General features: G+C 45.5%; 1 protein-coding gene across 1 annotated transcript in view; it reads right to left on the bottom strand.

Annotated features, from left to right (window-relative positions):
- LOC124721813 (argininosuccinate synthase) overlaps positions 1-20,935 on the bottom strand; it is a 161,849-nt gene that overhangs the window by 24,672 nt on the left and 116,242 nt on the right. The window contains exon 6 of the mRNA XM_047246933.1: positions 20,212-20,333. Within this exon, the coding sequence (XP_047102889.1) occupies positions 20,212-20,333 (122 nt within the window). The remainder of the gene's footprint in view (positions 1-20,211; positions 20,334-20,935) is intronic.

Below are 20,935 nucleotides of genomic sequence, written 5' to 3' on the forward strand. Positions count from 1 at the left end.
TTCTGTTAGAAAACAACCCCTTTCGTGCTGTTAATGCATGGCAGCACAACAAGTCGAATCGCCAGATAGGACTAAAAATTTGCAGTCAGGATGTGTGAGATAACCACGAGAGTGTTCCTGCTGTTATACTAAATCACACCCCAGACTATAATTCCAGGTGTAGCTCCAGGGTGTCTGGCAAGCTGATACTTTGGTTGCAGGAATCAACTGGCCTCTTTCTAAACAACTCAGGGCCATCACTGGCACCGAGGGAGAACCAGCTTTCATCGGAAAACACAACACAGCTCCAGCCTGCCCTTCAATGAGCCCTCGCTTGATACGACTGAAGTCACAAATCTCGGTGGTTTGGGGTCAGTGGAATGCACACTACAGGGCGTCTGACTCGGAGTTGTCCTGAAGTAACCGATTTGTAACAGTTGGTTGTGTCACTGTGGTGCCAGCTCCTGCTAAAATTGTGCTGCAGGCGAAGTGCGATGCACCAAAGCCACACGCTGAACACTATCGCCTTCCTTCTCGGTACTGCCACGTGGCTGTCCCAAGCCCGGTCTTCTTGCGATCTTGCACTACTGGCCATTAAAATTGCTACACCACGAAGATGACGTGCTACAGCCACGAAATTTAACCGACAGCAAGAAGATGCTGTGATATGCAAATGATTAGCTTCTCAGAGCATTCACACAAGGTTGGCGCCGGTGGCGACACCTACAACGTGCTAACATGAGGAAAGTTTCCAACCGATTTCTCATACACAAACAGCAGTTGACCGGCGTTGCCTTGTGAAATGTTGTTGTGATGCCTCGTGTAAGGAGGAAAAATGCGTACCATCGCGTTTCCGACTTTGATAAAGGTCGGATTGTAGCCTATCGCGATTGCGGTTTAACGTATCGCGACAGTGCTGCTCGCGTTGGTCGAGATCCAATGACTGTTAGCAGAATATGGAATCGGTGGGTTCAGGAGGGTAATACGGAACGCCGTGCTGGATCCCAACGGCCTCGTATCACTAGCAGTCGAAATGACAGGCATCTTATCCGGATGGCTGTATCGGATCGTGCAGCCACGTCTCGATTCCTGAGTCAACAGATGGGGACGTTTGCAAAACAACAACCATCTGCACGAAAGTTCGACGACTTTTGCAGCAGCATGGACTATCAGCTCGGAGACCATGGCTGCGGTTACCCTTGACGCAGCATGACAGACAGGAGCGCCTGCGATGGTGTACTCAACGACGAACCTGGGTGCACGAATGGCCAAACGTCATTTTTTCGGATGAATCCAGGTTCTGTTTACAGCATCATGATGGTCGCATCCGTGTTTGGCGACATCGCGGTGAACGCACATTGGAAGCGTGTATTCGTCATCGCCATACTGGCGTATCACCCGGTGAGATGGTATGGGGTGCCATTGGTTACACGTCTCGGTCACCTCTTGTTCGCATTGACGGTACTTTGAACATTGGACGTTACATTTCAGATGTGTTACGACCCGTGGCTCTACCCTTCATTCGATCCCTGCGAAACCCTACATTTCAGCAGGGTAATGCACGACCACATGTAGCAGGTCCTGTACGGGCCTTTCTGGATACAGAAAATGTTGGACTACTGCCCTGGCCAGCACGTTCTCCAGATGTCTCACAAATTGAAAACGTCTGGTCAATGGTGACCGAGCAACTGGCTCGTCATAATACGCCAGTCACTGCTCTTGATGAACTGTGGTATCGTGTTGAAGCTGCATGGGCAGCTGTACACGTCATCCAAGCTCTGTTTGACTCAATGCCCAGGCGTATCAAGGCCGTTATAACGGCCAGAGGTGGTTGTTCTGGGTACTGATTTCTCAGGATCTATGCACCCAAATTGCGTGAAAATGTAATCACATGTCAGTTCTAGTATAATATTTTTGTCCAATCAATACCCATTAATGATCTGCATTTCTTCTTGGAGTAGCAATTTTAATGGCCAGTAATGTATATTCTCGTGACCACCGCTGCCAGCAACCACGTTCAGTGGCTACATTCCAGCCAAGTCTTCCTGCGCTATCGCAGAAGGAACACCCAGCTTCTCGTAGCCCTATTACACGACCTTGTTCAAACTCAGTGAGGTGTCGATAAAGGCGTCTTTGTCGCCTTAAAGGCATTCTTGACTAACATTTAGCTCACCACGTCCAACCTCAGAGGTAACTAACCCGCACGCCCTGTACAACGTCTATTTATATCAAACCTGATTTGCATCCTCATAGTGATGCTACTAGCGCCACTCTTATGCGACTGGCATGAATTTGAATAGACATCACCTTTCAGAGGTAGAAACACGCCTACCAACTTTCATTTTTTTTTTTGCCTTCACTGTAGGCTAATGACCTTGCATACAATATTAATAGTAACCTCAGACTTCTCGCAGATGACGCAGTTACCTAAAATGAATTACTGTCTGAATAAAGCTGCAGAGATATTCAACCACATCTTGATAAGATTTCAAAGTGGTGTAAAGATTAGAAATTTACTTTTAATGTTAAGAAGTGTAAAACTGCTCACTTTACAAACGAAACGGTTAGTATCCTATGACTACGGTCGTAATAAGTCACAGTTGGAATCGTCAACCGATACAAATAAATGTAACAATTTTTAAGGATATAAAATGTAATGATCACATAGGTTTAGCAGTAAGTAAAGCAGATGGCTGACATCGGTTTATTAGTAGTATCCTGAGAAATTGCAATCAGTCTGCGAAGGAGATTGTTTAGCACACGCTCATGCGACCCATCCTAGAATATTGCTCAAGCGTGTGGTATACATACCAAGTAAGACTAACACGGGACACTGAACGTGTATAAAGAAGGGCAGCGCGAATGGTCACAAATTTGTTTGATCTTCGGGAGGGCGTGACAGAAATCCAAAAATAAAAAGAAACTGAACTAGCAGAGTCTTGAAGACTGGTACCAACTATACTGTGGATGCCTCCTTAAAAAGTCTGAAGAACCAGCATTAAGTGAGGAATCTGTGAAAACACACGACCTCTACGTGCCTCTGCCGTAGAGTCCGCGAAGGCTAATTACGGTTTGGACAGCGACATTTAAATAGTCATTCTTCCCGCATTCTAAACGCTAATGGAGGGGAAAAAATCATTACGTATCGTACAGTGGGAAGCACCCTCTGCCATCCACTTCACAGTAATTTGCAGAGTATAGATGTTGAGGAGATGTATGTGTACAAAGTGTCGGTAGATGCAAACTATTCTGATCCAGCAATGCTTCATAATCGTTACGTAGGAATGTGAGGGTGGCATAAACGTTGGTGCATTCATTTGTCTTCTGCACTGAGCAACCTAATCAGAAACGGTCCCCTGTTAACTCTGCGGTAGGAATGACTCGACTGTTTCGCATGCACCGAAACCTGCATCAATAACAGGGCAGATAGGAAAAAACCTGTGGTATCTGTAGTGCGTGTACTCTCGTTCGCTTACACCATATTTATTGCGGATAAAAGTAGCAACCCGTCAGCTGTTTCATCGTAGTCGAAACGGTTCCTTCCTTTGAAGATCGGTATTAAAGCAGGCTGAAGAGTGGCGGCGGTCTCATGGGTGTGGAAGATAGCTGCCCTTGAGGTGACTGCGCCCCTCGGAGATGGCCGTTGACCCGCTACAGGAAATAAATAGCCTCCCGCAGGCGGGATAGGCAGTTCGTATCTTATTTACGAAGCCTCTGTACGCTCTCAAATACAACTGCTACGTTGCCTTCCGAAGATGGATTCTGAATTGAAACTGTATTTCGTATGGTGCTGTTTAAGGCGATTTTGGCTTTCTTCATCGGAACTGACCAAGCGAGGTGGTGCAGTGGTTAGCACACTGGACTCGCATTCGGGAGGGCACCATACAGTTTTAGGTTTGCCGTAATTTCCCTAAATCGCTTCGGGCAAATGCCAGGATGATTCCTTTGAAAGGGCTCGACCCACTTCCTCCCCCACCCTTCCCTAACCCGAAGAGACCGATGACCTCGCTGTTTGGTCCGCTCCCCCAAACCAATCATCGGAACTGTTTCTGAGCTCACGTTGCTTGCAGTCGTAACGTTCGCCCTCCACTGTGTTCCCGGTCACATAATTGGAATCCATCTTGGTTTCAACATGCTACATTGTTGGCCGCAGTGACCAGTCTAGTTTGTATCCACCTAAAAAAACTGCCTGTGCATAGGTTTAATGTCTTCCGTATCCTAGGGTTCTCTGCTGCCAAGTTATGAATATCAAATTAAGGGCACTAAATTTCTACTGAAGAGTAACTATACTAAATAAAACTCCCTAAAACAAAAGAAGTAGATCATAGAAACTAACTGAAGAACACTAGATCGACAAAAGTAGATAGCGGCTCCTTGACTCGATCACAACTCACTAACGAGAGCGCTTCTTATGAAGGTAATCACAAGGAGAACAAACGCAAAGGGGACCTGCCAAAGCAAGATCTGCCACTTCCCCCACCTTCAAAACAGCTGTGCCAATGATCCTTGTCTCTCCCACCCTGTTTGCCATTACAGTGTCAGTTTCGAAAAAGAATTTTAGAAAACCTAAAGGAAGAGTTCATTTTGACCTTCGCCGTGACATGTGGCCAATTTTTAAATTCTCGTGGTTGTGTGGTTACCTAGGAGAAGGCCACACATTCATCGATTTGCCCGATTACTGCGATTCTAACTTCCAAATTACTGAACAAAATGAAGACGGGATATGGTTGACGAAATAATACGTCCTTCACGCAATGTTAATGCTGTTTAGTAAATAAAAATATTTTTTTACACTTGTTTAACTGCTATGAGCGCAACGACAGACCCATTCGTCTATATTAATACAGCATGTAATCTGCAATGAAAAACCTCATGAAATGTTACCGATGTCCACAAGGTTACTTTAAACATAAAAACAGAACAACACATTCAGCAAGCAAATAGTAACGCACAGCTCAGAACATGCCAATTACAATAATGGCAAGCTTTAAGAAATCAGGCCTATGCCTCTACTTTACCAGAATACATAATTTAGGAGTTATATTGTAAATAAAAATTCAATGCAGACATACTTGTGTTGCATATGGCATGCTGTATTAATATAGACTTCCGGTTAATTTGTGTTGGCAACCACAGGAGACACATAATACAAAACAGATGAAGTACATATCTAATCTAAACAACACCAAAATATCATTTCAACATATTCTTATCCTATATAAAATATATATGAATATATCTCAGAAACATTTAAAGAATAAAAGCCACTGAAGATGTCACAACTGTGGTGAAATATTTTTGGGGGATAAGCAAAACAAAAATTGTGTTCTTGGAAGAAGGCAGACCCTCTTTAATTCATTGTGAACCCTAAATTACTAAACCCTCGTAAAATTTACCATTGCACTTGGTGTCTCTTCGCAGCTCCCGCCAATAAGGACACATGCTCTCGAGTGCCTTTATTGCAAACACTACTGTTAACAATGGCTGAATTATTTATTGCCTGACTCCAACGGTTTGATGACACTGGTCCGCTTGTCGTAAATATTACGACTGTTTAGTAATAGTCTCCTTGTTTCCTAATAGTCTACATATTTGTTTTATCACTTAGAATTTTGTCTAATTGTGGCTACTTGGGTGAAATACAAGCAATTACAGTTAGAAGAGTGGTAGTTTGTATCAGATTTGTCATCGTCAGTGTTAATCTCGTCATTTGCTCCTAAAATCAGCACAATATGGATTGTGCCGAGTTTGATTTTTACACTAACATGCTGAATGATCTTCAAGCATTTCACCTGAGCAGAAGCAGCAGAACCTACAACAACTTCAAGGGAGAAACGCATGATCATTTTGTCCTACTAGCAAACGACGACATTTTGCAACCACTGCTCAAGGGCCATTTGTGCACAACACCGAGCTGTGTCTTGCTTACTCCATAGATTGTAATAACATTGACTAAAGCAGAAGACTTTCTACACATTTTGTGTGTAAAGTACCCTTGGAGTTATACCAATGATTTGTAACTAGTGCATAACATGAATTAAGACTTCTTTTGGACAGTAAAATTGTCGTTATAGGGTATAAATTAGCTCATTTTGTACTTATCTTGTATGTAACATACCATCGGAGATTAATAGTTGTAATTAGCTATCGCATAACCTATAAATTATCACTTCCTTTGAATAAAACTTGTAGTAGTAAAATGTACGATGGTTTAGTAGCAATATAACATTTTCTTCCTTTACTGCGTTCTGTAATATTCGAACTTACGTGCACATCAGGTCTCCCTCAAGAGTGTGTTTGTTCGATTTTGTAAACATGCCCGGGAATGTGGACCGACGAACTGCAAGATTCCTTTCTACGTCACTGCCTAATTCGATCGCAATTCAGTATTTATTTATACATCCAAAAAACTTTCCAGATCGTGGGATACATAATTCCTTCGTAAATATTGCGTATGATTGTGTGCACAAACAGACATGTACATGTATGCACGTGCACACACACACACACACACACACACACACACACACACACACACTCACTCACTCACTCACTCACTCTCTCTCTCTCTCTCTCTCTCTCTCTCTCTCTCTCTCTCTCTCTCTGCCGGCCGGTGTGGCCGAGCGGTTCTAGGCGCTACAGTCTGGAACCGCGCGACCGCTACGGCCGCAGGTTCGAATCCTGGCATCGGGCATGGATGTGTGTGATGTCCTTAGGTTAGTTAGGTTAAGTGGTTCTAAGTTCTAGGGGACTGATGACCTCAGCAGTTAAGTCCCATAGTGCTCAGAGCCATTAAAACCATTTCTCTCTCTCTCTCACTCTCTCTCTCTCTCTCTCTCTCTCTCTCTCTCACACACACACACACACACACACACACACACACACACACACACACACAAAGCAAAGAAAATTCAGTAGTAATACTGCAATAAATAAACGAATTTTATCTGCAACATAGCTTACTTAATTGGTGTAGGATATTTTGCACTTCTTCGGATAAAGTCTTGTATTTCACATGTTTCAAAAATTCTGCTAATGAATAGATGCAGTAATCTAGCAACGATGACATCGGCATTTCACTAAAAACTGACAATGATGATATGTTATTTTTCTTATATGGAAGACTACAGTAAATTTCTATCGCACTGTTTGTAATGGATATTTTAAAGCCGGCCGAAGTGGCCGTGCGGTTAAAGGCGCTGCAGTCGCAGGTTCGAATCCTGCCTCGGGCATGGATGTTTGTGATGTCCTTAGGTTAGTTAGGTTTAACTAGTTCTAAGTTCTAGGGGACTAATGACCTCAGCAGTTGAATCCCATAGTGCTCAGAGCCATTTGAACCATTTTGATATTTTAAAAGATGGTGCTCTTACCGACTGAACATGGTACTTTGTGCCATATATCATGTTCAAGGATAATGAAGTTTTTACTTACGTAAACTACAGAAAGAACAACATGGGCTATTATATGGTCAAGGAAGGAAGTGCACTGGGTGTTGTGTGATGTCCTTAGGTTAGTTAGGTTTAAGTAGTTCTAAGTTCTAGGGGACTGATGACCATAGATGTTAAGTCCCATAGTGCTCAGAGCCATTTGAACCATTTTTGAAGGAAGTGCATGTTTTAATAGAGCTAACGTAGCGATTTTACGCGCGTCCATTTTCGTAAACAAACTGTATGATTCGCGAGCCACATACAGGCGACAACTCCCGCTGGAGAGCGCTGTGGTCGCAAATCACGATGAGAAGCACGTTTGGTGTGTAGCAGCAGCTCGTTTCTGAGCGTGTAGCAACGGCGATCTAAACCATGTCTGACGTGCTTAACGATGAGAAATGCGTCCCGTGTAAGGAAGGCTTAAAGCAGGACCGTACCGACGGGGTGGTACGGGCGCAAACGGAGGGGGGAGGGGGGAGGGGGACAAAACCTGACCGACGAAAAAACCAACCAAGAGAGACGGTTTAAGAATTAAGGGAAAGAGATACGTCCGTGTTACTATCTTGTGCCCACGATAGAAAGCCTTTCTCCAGGTCGCAGCTGTAAACGCACGATGTTATCACAGTGTCATTTCTATAGCGTCTTTTCATCCAGTTAGCATAATAAAGAAATGAATACTACCAAAAGTACCTCTATCGGTATCACACTGCTGCCGCATACACTGTTCGCTTAGATGAAGATCGTGTTTCTCTCTGCTACTTCACAACAGAATTGTACATCTCAAAAGTCGGCGAGCGGGTGCCGAAGCAACTACGCTATTTCACCGAGCGATTTCTATTTTTGCCGATTTATGCCGACAGAGTACTGGAGCGAGGCGCGACGATGGAGGAAGCAAGCGAAAAAAGGTGGAGCGGACACAGTTTTTCCGTTTTACTTTCAGTTTGCTTACCACGTTTTAACAATTTGTAATTCATTTACTAAAGTTAGTTGTGTCCAATACTTTCGGTTGTTATAGATCACCTAAGAAAATTTTTTTCAATAATGCTTCATTTTTATTAGAACTGTGGTGTCACCGCCAGACACCACACTTGCTAGGTGGTAGCCTTCAAATCGGCCGCGGTCCGTTAGTATACGTCGGACCAGCGTGTCGCCACTATCAGTGATTGCAGGCCGAGCGCCGCCACACGGCAGGTCTAGTCTAGAGACACTCCCTAGCACTCGCCACAGTTGTACAGCCGACTTTGCTAGCGATGGTTCACTGTCTACATACGCTCTCATTTGCAGAGACGACAGTTTAGCATAGCCTTCAGCTACGTCATTTGCTACGATCTAGCAAGGCGCCATATTCAGTTACTATAATTACTTCAAGAATGTATTCTGAACATATAATATTGTGAATCATGTACCGTCAAGAGCGACGTTCATCATTAATGGATTAAAGTTAAGTATCAAACTAATTATGTTCGCTTTCTGAATTCTCATTCCTTGTCATGTTCCAGACCTCACGTCAGCATAGTTCTTCCCTCCTCACGCCAGCCTGCGTGAGCTAAAACACGTGCATTTCGGCCTCCACTAGTAACACGGTGTTGGCTCTTCTGCCAACACAACAGAACCACTTACAAATTTATATAAGTCACGTAGAAAAATTTTCTAACCGTAGTTTTATGGGAAGGGAGGAGGGAGGAGCGGCCGGCTTAGCAGTTCTGCCAGTGGCGCAGTATTGACTTGGCACGCCTCTCAGCTAAAGTGCTATTCCACTTGCAGGTTAAAACCCGCATCCTGCCATGCAGATTTGAGATTTCCGTTATTTCCCAAAATCGCTTAAGGCAAACGCCTGAACGGTTCCTTTGAAGGGGCACGGCCGGTTTCTTTCGCCGTCCTTCCGTAATCCGACTTTGTGCTCCATCTTTACTGACCTCGTTGCCGATGGGACGTTAAACACTAATCTCCTCCCTCTCCATCTCCAGTTGCAGGATGGGTCGTTAAACCTGCATTCCAGCCTCGGTTTGTCTTGCGAGTGATTCGATTGCCCACTGTGTAGCTTTATTAGCATTAGTTTTGTAAGTAGGCTGTTTAGGTTTTTTATTGGCTGTTTAGGTTTTTTATTGGTAACGCCACCTCTGTATGAAAATCACTGGCTGTGCTGTGTGCAGTCTGTGGCTGCTTTGCATTGTTGTAATACTCGCCATTGTAGTGTTAGGCAGCTGGCTGTGAACAGCGCGTAGCGTTGCGCAGTTGGAGGTGAGCCGCCAGCAGTGGTGGATGTGGGGAGAGAGATGGCGGAGTTTTGAAATTTGTCATGAACTGCTATATTTATATATGATGATATCAAGGTAAATACATTGTTTGTTGTCTATTAATATCTTTCATTTGCTAACTATCCCTATCAGTAGTTAGTGCCTTCCATAGTTTGAATCTTTTATTTAGCTGGCAGTAGTGGCGCTCGCTGTATTGCAGTAGCTTGAGCAGCGAAGATTTTTGTGGGGTAAGTGATTTGTGAAAGGTATAGTTTAATGTTAGTCAGGGCCATTCTTTTGTAGGGAATTTTGAAAGTCAGATTGCGTTGCGCTAACAAAATATTGTGTGTCAGTTTAAGCACAGTCATGTATAATTGTTCAAAGGGCACGTTTCAGTTTTACTCGTGCAGCTGCCGTGAAATATTTTGCGGCTTTTGAGTTTGCTCCCTGTTGTCTCTCTAACGCTACACACCGCCTTGCGAGGTCACTCGTCCGGGGAAAACCAGTTCCAGTAACCATTCACTATACTTGCTGTCCTACCATCAAAAGTGGATTACTTCGTGGTTGCTACATTCCGCCATTAACAGAGGCTGAGCTGTCGCCAGCTCTGATGTGGCAGCTCCAACACACTACCTCCTCCCGAGCGTGTGGCGCCGCAACGCGCCTCTGTCAAACCGACGTGCGTTGATCGCACTTGTCGTCTCACATGCCGACTACATTCTTCATTTGTGTAGCCTGTTGTATAATTAGATTATTAAAGCTGATATCGTGTACGCAACCTCTGAAATGCGTTTTCTCGTTACGACGCGCTAATTAAAACATTATCATTCGTAGGGGTTTCCCGATTTTTTCTAGCTTATCGTGAAAATGTGACATTCGCATGCGTGTAGTGCAATACCTCTTATTACATCCACATCCAAGTAATCACAGTGAGACTTACACTACTGCCCATTAAAATTGCTACACCAAGAAGATGACGTGCTACAGGCGCGAAATTTCACCGACAGGAAGAAGATGCTGTGGTATGCAAATGATTAGCTTTTCAGAGCATTCACACAAGGTTGGCGCCGGTGGCGACACCTACAACGTGCTAACATGAGGAAAGTTTCCAACCGATTTCTCATACACAAACAGCAGTTGACCGGCGTTGCCTTGTGAAACGTTGTCGCGATGCCTCGTGTAAGGAGGGGAAATGCGTACCATCGCGTTTCCGACTTTGATAAAGGTCGGATTGTAGCCTATCGCGGTTGCGGTTTAACGTATCGCGACAGTGCTGCTCGCGTTGGTCGAGATCCAATGACTGTTAGCAGAATATACAATCGGTGGGTTCAGGAGGGTAATACGGAACGCCGTGCTGGATCTCAACGGCCTCGTATCACTAGCAGTCGAGATGACAAGGCATCTGATCCGCATTGCTGTAACGGATCGTGCAGCCACGTCTCGATCCCTGAATCAACAGATGGGGACGTTTGCAAGACAGCTACTATCTGTACGAACAGTTCGACGTCGTTTGCAGTAGCATGGACTATCAGCTCGGACACCATGGCTGCGGTTACCCTTGATGCTGCATCACAGACAGAAGCGCCTGCAATGGTGTACTCAACGACGAACCTGGGTGCACGAATGGCCAAACGTCATTTTTTCGGATGAATCCAGGCTCTGTTTACAGCATCATGATGGTCGCATCCGTGTTTGGCGACATCGCGGTAAACGCACATTGGAAGCGTGTATTCGTCATCGCCATACTGGCGTATCACCTGGCGTGATGGTATGGGGTGCCATTGGTTACACGACTCTGTCACTTCTTGTTCGCATTGACGGCACTTTGAACAGTGGACGTTACATTTCACATGTGTTACGACCCGTGGCTCTACCCTTCATTCGATCCCTGCGAAACCCTACATTTCAGCAGGATAATGCACGACCGCATGTTGCAGGTCCTGTACGGGCCTTTCTGGAACAGAAAATGTTCGCCTGCTGCCCTGGCCAGCACATTCTCCAGATGTCTCACCAACTGAAAACGTCTGGTCAATGGTGGCCGAGCAACTGTCTCGTCACAACACGCCAGTCACTACTGTTGATGAACTGTGGTATCGTGTTGAAGCTGCATGGGCAGCTGTAACTGTACACGCCATCCAAGCTCTGTTTGACTCAATGCCCAGGCGTATCAAGGCCGTTACAAAGTCCAGAGGTGGTTGTTCTGGGTACTGATTTCTCAGGATCTATGCACCCAAATTGCGTGAAAATGTAATTACATGTCAGTTATAGTATAATATATTTGTCCAATGAATACCCGTTTATCATCTACATTTCTTCTTGGTGTAGCAATTTTAATGGCCAGTAGTGTATATACATCAGATCTTGACGCTTCTTACAAGGAGCACATAGAGGATACATCAGTGGAAATTCCCAAAAATATAATGTGCTAATGAAAAAATATCGAATGCTCGAATGTCGAAAAACGAAATACTATTGAATGACGATATAGTTCAGTAGTAAGGCAATGTTTCTCGGGCGGCCAGTACTACAACTGCCCATATGCGCGGTGCCGAAGGAAGCATATGGGAGAACTGCTTTCCTGCTCCCCGCCTCACCTCTCCCGCTGTGCCAGAGCGATGCAGGAAACTGTGCCTCAACCACAGCGCCACGCGACCTGAAGCACACGCAAGACGCGGGTCGGCGCGTCGCGGTCCCACTCGAACCTATTAAGCCCCCTTTACACCGAAGGGAACGCGCAACAGCGAACGAGCATTTTCTCTGCTGTAAACGCTTGGCGCGTGGTGTTAGGTAGTGTATGGGCCGCATTCGCAAGTGTTCCCTTGTGATCCGCTGGGCAAACCGTCAAAGGAAGTTCGCGTTCTCCCCTACGGCGCTAGCATCGTCGATAGTCGCAGTACACTCGCTTTGCCGCAGTGTGCTGTTTTTCGCTCGCGAACTGTTGTTGGTGTTGTTTATTGTGTCATTTTCGTGGCAATAGAGTGATGAAAGCGCATCCTACGGATCCTCAGCATAAAATGCTCAACAAAAAAAGGGTGCTTGACCGTGCCAACAGAGGAAGTTAACAAGAAAATGAACTCACTACTATCTTCTTTTAGCGATGAAACGGATAAATAACGTACAATCAAATGGTTCAAAAGGCTCTGAGCACTATGGGACTTAACATCTATGGTCATCAGTCCCCTAGAACTTAGAACTACTTAAACCTAACTAACCTAAGGACAGCACACAACACCCAGTCATCACGAGGCAGAGAAAATCCCTGACGCCGCCGGGAATCGAACCCGGGAACCCGGGCGTGGGAAGCGAGACGCTACCGCACGACCACGAGCTGCGGACAATGACGTACAATCACGGGAATGGGTCCTGTCGAAAAATGTAATTCCTAGTGGTTCGCCCTCAAACCGCTGTGGTATGATATACTCTTCTTCCCCCTCCACATCTGCGGGTACGCATTGCACGTCCTGTTTCATCTACATCACGCCCCACAAGCCACCTAATGGTGTGTGGCGGAGGGTACTTTCGGTACCACTATCTGATCCCTCCAACCCTGTTCCACTCGCGAATAGTGGTTGGGAGGAATGATTGTCGGTAAACGTATGTATTGGTTCTAATTTCTCGAATTTTCGCCTCGTGGTCAATACACGAGATGCATGTCGGGGGAAGTAGTATGTTGTCCGATTTCTCCTGAGAAGTGCTGTCCTGAAATTTCAATAGTAAATCTCTCCGTGATGCACAACACCTCTCTCGTAACGTCTGCCAGTGGAGTTTGTTTAGTATCTGCGTAACGCTCTCTGGCCAGATAAACAATCCCGTGACAAAACGCGCCGCTCTTCGTTAGATCTCCTCTATCTCCTCTATCAGTCCTACCTGATAGGGAACCCACATAGATGAACAATACCGAAGAATCGAGCGAACAAGGGCCTTCTGAGCCACTTCTTTCGTGGATGAGTTACATTTCCTTGAAGATTCTTCCGATGAATCTGAGCCTGGTGGCTGCTTTTCCCACTATCTGTTCTATATAGTTCTTCCACTTAGGGTCGCTCTGGATAGTTACGCCTAGATATTTTACGGCAGACGCTGTCTCCAGCTGTTTGTCATCAATAGTGTAGCTGTACAGTAGTAGATTTCTTTTCCTGTGTATGCGCAATATGTTACATTTATTTACGAACAGGGTCAAGTGCCAGAGTCTGCACCATTCATCAATTCTCTGCAGGTCGTTCTGCAAATTCTTACTGTCTTCTGGCCTTGCTACTTTGGTATACACAACTGTATCATCTGCGAATAGCCTTAAAGAGCATCCGACGCTTTCTACTAGATCATTTATATGTTTTGTAAACAGCAACGGTCCTATCACACTTCCCTGTGGTACTGGCTCTAAGCACTATGGGACTTAACATCTGAGGTCATCAGTCCCCTAGACTTAGAACTACTTAAACGTAACTAACCTAAGGACATCATACACAGCCATGCCCGAGGCAGGATTTGAACCTGCGACCGTAGCACCCTGTGGTACTCCAGATGTTATCTTTCCATCTGTCGATTTAGTTCCGTTAAGAGCGACGTGTTGAGCTCTATCTGCAAGAAAGTCTTGAATCCAATCGCCGGTCTGCTCCGATACTCCGTAGGCTCGTATTTTTTTCATTAAACGGCAATGCCTTACTGAAATCAAGGAACGCGCCATAAACCTGAGCGCCGTTGTCCACTGCGCAGTGGATCTCATGGATCAACAGAACGAGCTGAGTTTCGCAGGATCTCTGTTTGCGGAATCCATGTTGATTTTTATAGAGGAGATGTTCACTTTTCAAATACCTCATAATTCTTGAGCATGAGACATGTTCCATAATTCTACAACAGATTGACGTCAACGATATAGGTCTATAATTGTGTGGATATGTCTTACGGCCTTTCTCAAAAACTGGAATGACCTGCGCTTTTTTCCAGTGGTTAGGTAACTTTCGTTGCTCAAGCGATCTACGATAAATTACTGCTAGAAGGGGAGCAAGTTTTTTCGCATAATCTTTATAGAATCTTATAGGTATCTTATCTGGTTCTGAAGCCTTTCCACTACTAAGCGATTGTAGCTGCTTTTCAGTTCCGCGATCGATTATCTCAATATCTGCCATTTCGACGTTCGTACAACAATTGAAAGGAGGGACAGAGCTATGATCTTTCGCGGTGAAACAACTTCGGAAGACCGAATTCAGTACTTCGGTCTTCTCTCTATCTTCCGTTTTGGTGCCGGTGTGGTCGCTAAGAGAATCAATAGATGATTTTGACCCATTTACTGATTTTACATGCGACCAAAATCTCTTAGGGTTTTTACTCAGGTCGGTTGACAACGTATTACTTTTAAAATCATTGAACGCTTCTCTCGTTGCTCTCCTTACGCTCATTTTCGCTTCGTTCAGCATTTGTTTGTCAGCTAGGTTTTTACTTCTCTTGAATCTCAGATGAAGCGCTCTTTGTTTATGTGGTGTCACCGCCAGACACCACACTTGCTAGGTGGTAGCCTTTAAATCGGCCTCGGTCCGTTAGTATACGTCGGACCAGCGTGTCGCCACTATCAGTGGTTGCAGACCGAGCGCCGCCACACGGCAGGTCTAGAGAGACTTCCTAGCACTCGCCCCAGTTGTACAGCCGACTTTGCTAGCGATGGTTCACTGACAAAATACGCTCTCATTTGCCGAGACGATAGTTAGCATAGCCTTCAGCTACGTCATTTGCTACGACCTAGCAAGGCGCCATTACCAGTTACTATTGAGATTATGAATAATGTACCCTCAAGAGCGACGTTCACCATTTATGGATTAAAGTTAAGTATTCCACAGCTACGTCCTTTTTTGCTAAAGTCTAATTTCCTTGTCCTGTTCCAGACCTCACGCGAGCCTGCGTGAGCTAAAACGCGTGCCTTTCGGCTTCCTCTCATACCGGTGTTGGCTCTCCTGTCAATCCACAACAGTTTATGTAGCGCTTTTCTGGAAATTGGAAATTTGTGGTAAGGACTATGGGTCCCTAGGCTTACCACTACTTAATCTAACTTAAAGTAACTTACGCTAAGGACAACACACACACCCGTGCCCGAGGGAGGACTCGAACCTCCGACGGAGGGAGCCGCGCGAACCGTGGCAAGACGGCCTAGACCGGCGCCTTTCTAGCCCTGCTATTAAGCCGTGGTGGATCTTTCATTTTCCTTAAAACCTTAATCGGAACATACTTTTCTAGGGTATATTGAACGATGCTTTTGAATTTTTTCCATCTGTTCTCCACATCTTCGTCCTCATCACCGAATATTTGATGCTGACTGCTGAGATATTCTGAAATTCTTTTTGTTTATTTCTTCATCCCTTTCATGCAACTGCTATAAGAGGGATAAATGTCATCAAAATAAACAGCTAACGTAGATTAATATTTAAAAAAATATACGAAAGACTTGATCATTCTCGTGGCTTACATTCAAGGTATCTGTCTTGTTTTCACAGTTTTGCTATTATTTTACCAAGATTAAATTCGGGAACAGAATACGTGAAAACTGCTTTCCCTCCAATAAAGATGCATCTGGTCTTTTGTATATTTTTGTATTAAATTACTCATTTTTAATGACAGTAACTACCTCGCATTTACCTTTATAAAATCCACGAGTGTTTAGCATACGGCACTAAATACTTCAGGAATTATTTGGGAAACAGATGCGGTTGATATACGATACATGTACACTCCTGGAAATGGAAAAAAGAACACATTGACACCGGTGTGTCAGACCCACCATACTTGCTCCGGACACTGCGAGAGGGCTGTACAAGCAATGATCACACGCACGGCACAGCGGACACACCAGGAACCGCGGTGTTGGCCGTCGAATGGCGCTAGCTGCGCAGCATTTGTGCACCGCCGCCGTCAGTGTCAGCCAGTTTGCCGTGGCATACGGAGCTCCATCGCAGTCTTTAACACTGGTAGCATGCCGCGACAGCGTGGACGTGAACCGTATGTGCAGTTGACGGACTTTGAGCGAGGGTGTATAGTGGGCATGCGGGAGGCCGGGTGGACGTACCGCCGAATTGCTCAACACGTGGGGCGTGAGGTCTCCACAGTACATCGATGTTGTCGCCAGTGGTCGGCGGAAGGTGCACGTGCCCGTCGACCTGGGACCGGACCGCAGCGACGCACGGATGCACGCCAAGACCGTAGGATCCTACGCAGTGCCGTAGGGGACCGCACCGCCACTTCCCAGCAGATTAGGGACACTGTTGCTCCTGGGGTATCGGCGAGGACCATTCGCAACCGTCTCCATGAAGCTGGGCTACGGTCCCGCACACCGTTAGGCCGTCTTCCGCTCACGCCCCAACATCGTGCAGCCCGCCTCCAGTGGTGTCGCGACAGGTGTGAATGGAGGGACGAATGGAGACGTGTCGTCTTCAGCGATGAGAGTCGCTTCTGCCTTGGTGCCAATGATGGTCGTATGCGTGTTTGGCGCCGTGCAGGTGAGCGCCACAATCAGGACTGCATACGACCAAGGCACACAGGGCCAACACCCGGCACCATGGTGTGGGGAGCGATCTCCTACACTGGCCGTACACCACTGGTGATCGTCGAGGGGACACTGAATAGTGCACGGTACATCCAAACCGTCATCGAACCCATCGTTCTACCATTCCTAGACCGGCAAGGGAACTTGCTGTTCCAACAGGACAATGCACGTCCGCATGTGTCCCGTGCCTCCCAACGTGCTCTAGAAGGTGTAAGTCAACTATCCTGGCCAGCAAGATCTCCGGATCTGTCCCCCATTGAGCATGTTTGGGACTGGATGAAGCGTCGTCTCACGCGGTCTGCACGTCCAGCACGAACGCTGGTCCAACTGAGGCGCCAGGTGGAAATGGCATGGCAAGCCGTTCCACAGGACTACATCCAGCATCTCTACGATCGTCTCCATGGGAGAATAGCAGCCTGCATTGCTGCGAAAGGTGGATATACACTGTACTAGTGCCGACATTGTGCATGCTCTGTTGCCTGTGTCTATGTGCCTGTGGTTCTGTCAGTGTGATCATGTGATGTATCTGACCCCAGGAATGTGTCAATAAAGTTTCCCCTTTCTGGGACAATGAATTCACGGTGTTCTTATTTCAATTTCCAGGAGTGTATTTGAGGCTTGCGTAACTGTCACGTGTTGCTAACAATCGCAGCGTCAGTGCTAGCGTCTCTTCCACTGATATGGATCGTCGATAATTTGACTTCTAGTCGTAGCTAGAGGAATGCGAAAATATTCCATCGACATGGGGGTGTAGTTTTGGAATAAAGCAAGCGATTGTTACAGATCTATATCACTAAACATAGACAAACCACCACTTCTTTCTCGCCTCCGCAAAAATTCAGACACCCACATTTTGTGTGTCTACATCACTTTGCTTTCATGACCGACAACGAGCTGGCTTCTCCGCCACACTGTGCTGAACATGGGCTAAGCAACGTTACCGCGACAACGTTTTGATGCCAAATAACTAAACACGTCGGATGCTTTCTCTTCCATTCGCTCCAGTGTAAATGGTTATTGGCAGGTACAAGTCAATGATGGCGAGCGCAAGCGAACTCCCTACGCATTGCCTGCGAATGCGCATTCGCTTGCGTTCGCTCGTGTTCGCTTCGGTGTGAAGGGGGTTTACGTTACAAAAATGCGCGCTGCCCTGCGCAGCGCCACACGCACTATCCACGTCTCAGTTTGCATCTAGCCTCACGTCAGAATAGGAATTTGGAACAGCTGAAGGAATTTTAGTTAGAGAGATTTCTATCGTCCACGTATTGCGTTAAAATGCACATACCTGTGGAACCAAACATCTAAAATGTTCTCGGGTTTCTTGCTGCGTCAGTGGTTAGCAGCGTGTCCGCTACGTTTCGGAAGGCATGGGCTCTCCTGTCATCTTTTGGGAAAGTGGCGCGACGTGAAACCCGAGAAACTTTTATTGCGTTGACACGTTGGGAGAATCATTTGCGCATTGAATTGAAGACAGTAACTATACTCGTGCTGTTTGCTCCTAACTCCCGCGTTCCAATTTCATGCATACAGGGTGTCCCAGAAGGAATGGCCAGTATTCTGGGATATGACGCGAACAATCATTTGAACCAAAAAAGTTAACCCTTTCGTGGGCAAAATTATTTAGCAGTTTTTTTAATGAATGGAGAGCAGATAGTAGTTAACAGATAGGTATATTTATCATACAGAATATCAAATTTGCTGTGGCACAAATCTCTTTCACTTCAAAGTTCTTTGCTTTCCTAATCTGAGAGTCGGTGGCATGGACTAAAATAAGAAAAAAATGCCCAGCAAACATGGGCTCTAAAGTGCATGTCATGAGAACTATGGGCAACTCTTCAGTAGAAGAGATGTGTTTAAGGTAGCGAAGATGTTCATAGCTCTTAAGGTATGAATTTTAGAGTCAATGTTTACTAGAGTTTTTTGCTTCTGTGATCGTTCCTGCATACATCCCTAAATATTGACCATTTCTCCTGGGACACCCTGTATATACAGGGTGTAACTAAATTCGCTTTACAGACGTAGAGGGCTCGTAGTGAGAAACCAAGATGGTTAAGTTTGGCATGTCCGGGAACGTACCGTTTTCCCACTGCACGGAGAATACTACAACACTCGTCGCTCTCTGACTCCTGCTGCTTGTCGCCTGGGTCCACTTACAAGTAGGTCTCGATGTGACGACCACTTATATCACCACAGGTACGATACGTTCGTACCATGTTTTGGTGTACACGATCACAAGTGTCTGGTCCTATAGCATCCACCGAAGCCATAACCCGCACCAGTAGGTCGCCTTCGGATGCCACAGGAGTCTCGTAAACCGAGGGTTTCATGTGAGCCCACAGGCGGTAGTCTAGCGGGTTCGAGTCGGGAGAACGTGCAGCCCGAGCAATCGGGTCATCACGACCTATCTACTGTTGCCCAAATCCTTGGTCAAGACGATCTCTGGGCAGGTCACAAAGTTATCTGAATGGCATACGAACAGATCTGTAGTGGGCACGGAACATCAGATGATCGGTCAATAACGCGCTGTACGTAATACCCTGTTGTATTTTACGTGTATCGGGAAAACGGTACATTGCCGGACACGAGTTCATACGCTAAACTTAACCGTCTCGGTCCCCACTACAAGTTCTCAACGTCTGTAAAAGGTATTTAGTTGCACACTGTACATGAACGCACCAAGTTCGTCGGACGCTCCTTCCACAGCAAATGATACTGGTTGGTAAAGAAGTCCATATAAGCGAAATATAATGTTGTCAACACGTTTTTAGCTATCCTATTCAATGAGTTTAAATCGTAGCCAACATAGCAGTCAGAACCAAAGAAGTAGATACAACTTTTTTGTATCTTTATTTTACTTTTGATTGTATCTTCGAGTTCTTTCAGCATTATTTTTGTATTTACTCGCGAATGTTTGCAGTCAAAAAGAGATTCGAGAACACATGAATGATGGTTAAACATTTTGGGGGGACGGTGCTTAGGATCAGTGTTGCTGCAGCTTGTGCAGACGAAGAAATGTCTGTATATTGCGCTTTAATTGGCTTACCGTTTTGGAAATCTATCTGCAGGCGACAAGGCGCGTCCGGCGAACTCCTGGGGTCCATGGTCATCTGGAAGAGCTCGGGCGGCGCCGGCTGTGCGGGGTCCTCCAGGATGCCCGACTCGTAGCTGCAGCAGGAGGCCGGGTGTGTTTAGTTATTTACTTATTAAGTTGTGTGGATGACACGGTTGCGTAGAATATTTCATAAAATATCCAGAATAGTTTACAAGAAAGCCAAATATAATCATAAAACCTGGATTTTCTTAATAAAGATAAGAAACTTAAAAGCAATAAAGCATCAGGGGAGGACGGAATTATAGCAGAACTCTTGAAAAATTTAGGTCCAAATTCGCTCAAAGAAATTACTCAAATAATCTAAAACATCTAGCAAACCGAAAAAATCCCAGATGACTGGAAGATTGCTCTGATTCATCCACTACGTAAAAAAGGTAATAAATCAGATGTAAACAACTATAGGCGATCTCTCCATTACCAGTCACCTACAAAATTCTATCAGCTTGTCTCTTGAATAGAACACAACAGCAATTAGAACCCAAAGTAGGTGTATATCAAGCAGGATTTAGACGGAACAGATCATGTCCGGAGCAAATTTTCAACCTCAAAACCATACTCAAATCGCGAGCTCTCAGACAAAAACCTGTAGTATGCACATTTGTATATTTCAAAAAAGCATAAGTTTCAGTAGACAGGCCCTCACTATTCCAAATTT

Source organism: Schistocerca piceifrons, chromosome X (assembly GCF_021461385.2).
Source record: "Schistocerca piceifrons isolate TAMUIC-IGC-003096 chromosome X, iqSchPice1.1, whole genome shotgun sequence".
Classification (NCBI taxonomy): domain Eukaryota; kingdom Metazoa; phylum Arthropoda; class Insecta; order Orthoptera; family Acrididae; genus Schistocerca; species Schistocerca piceifrons.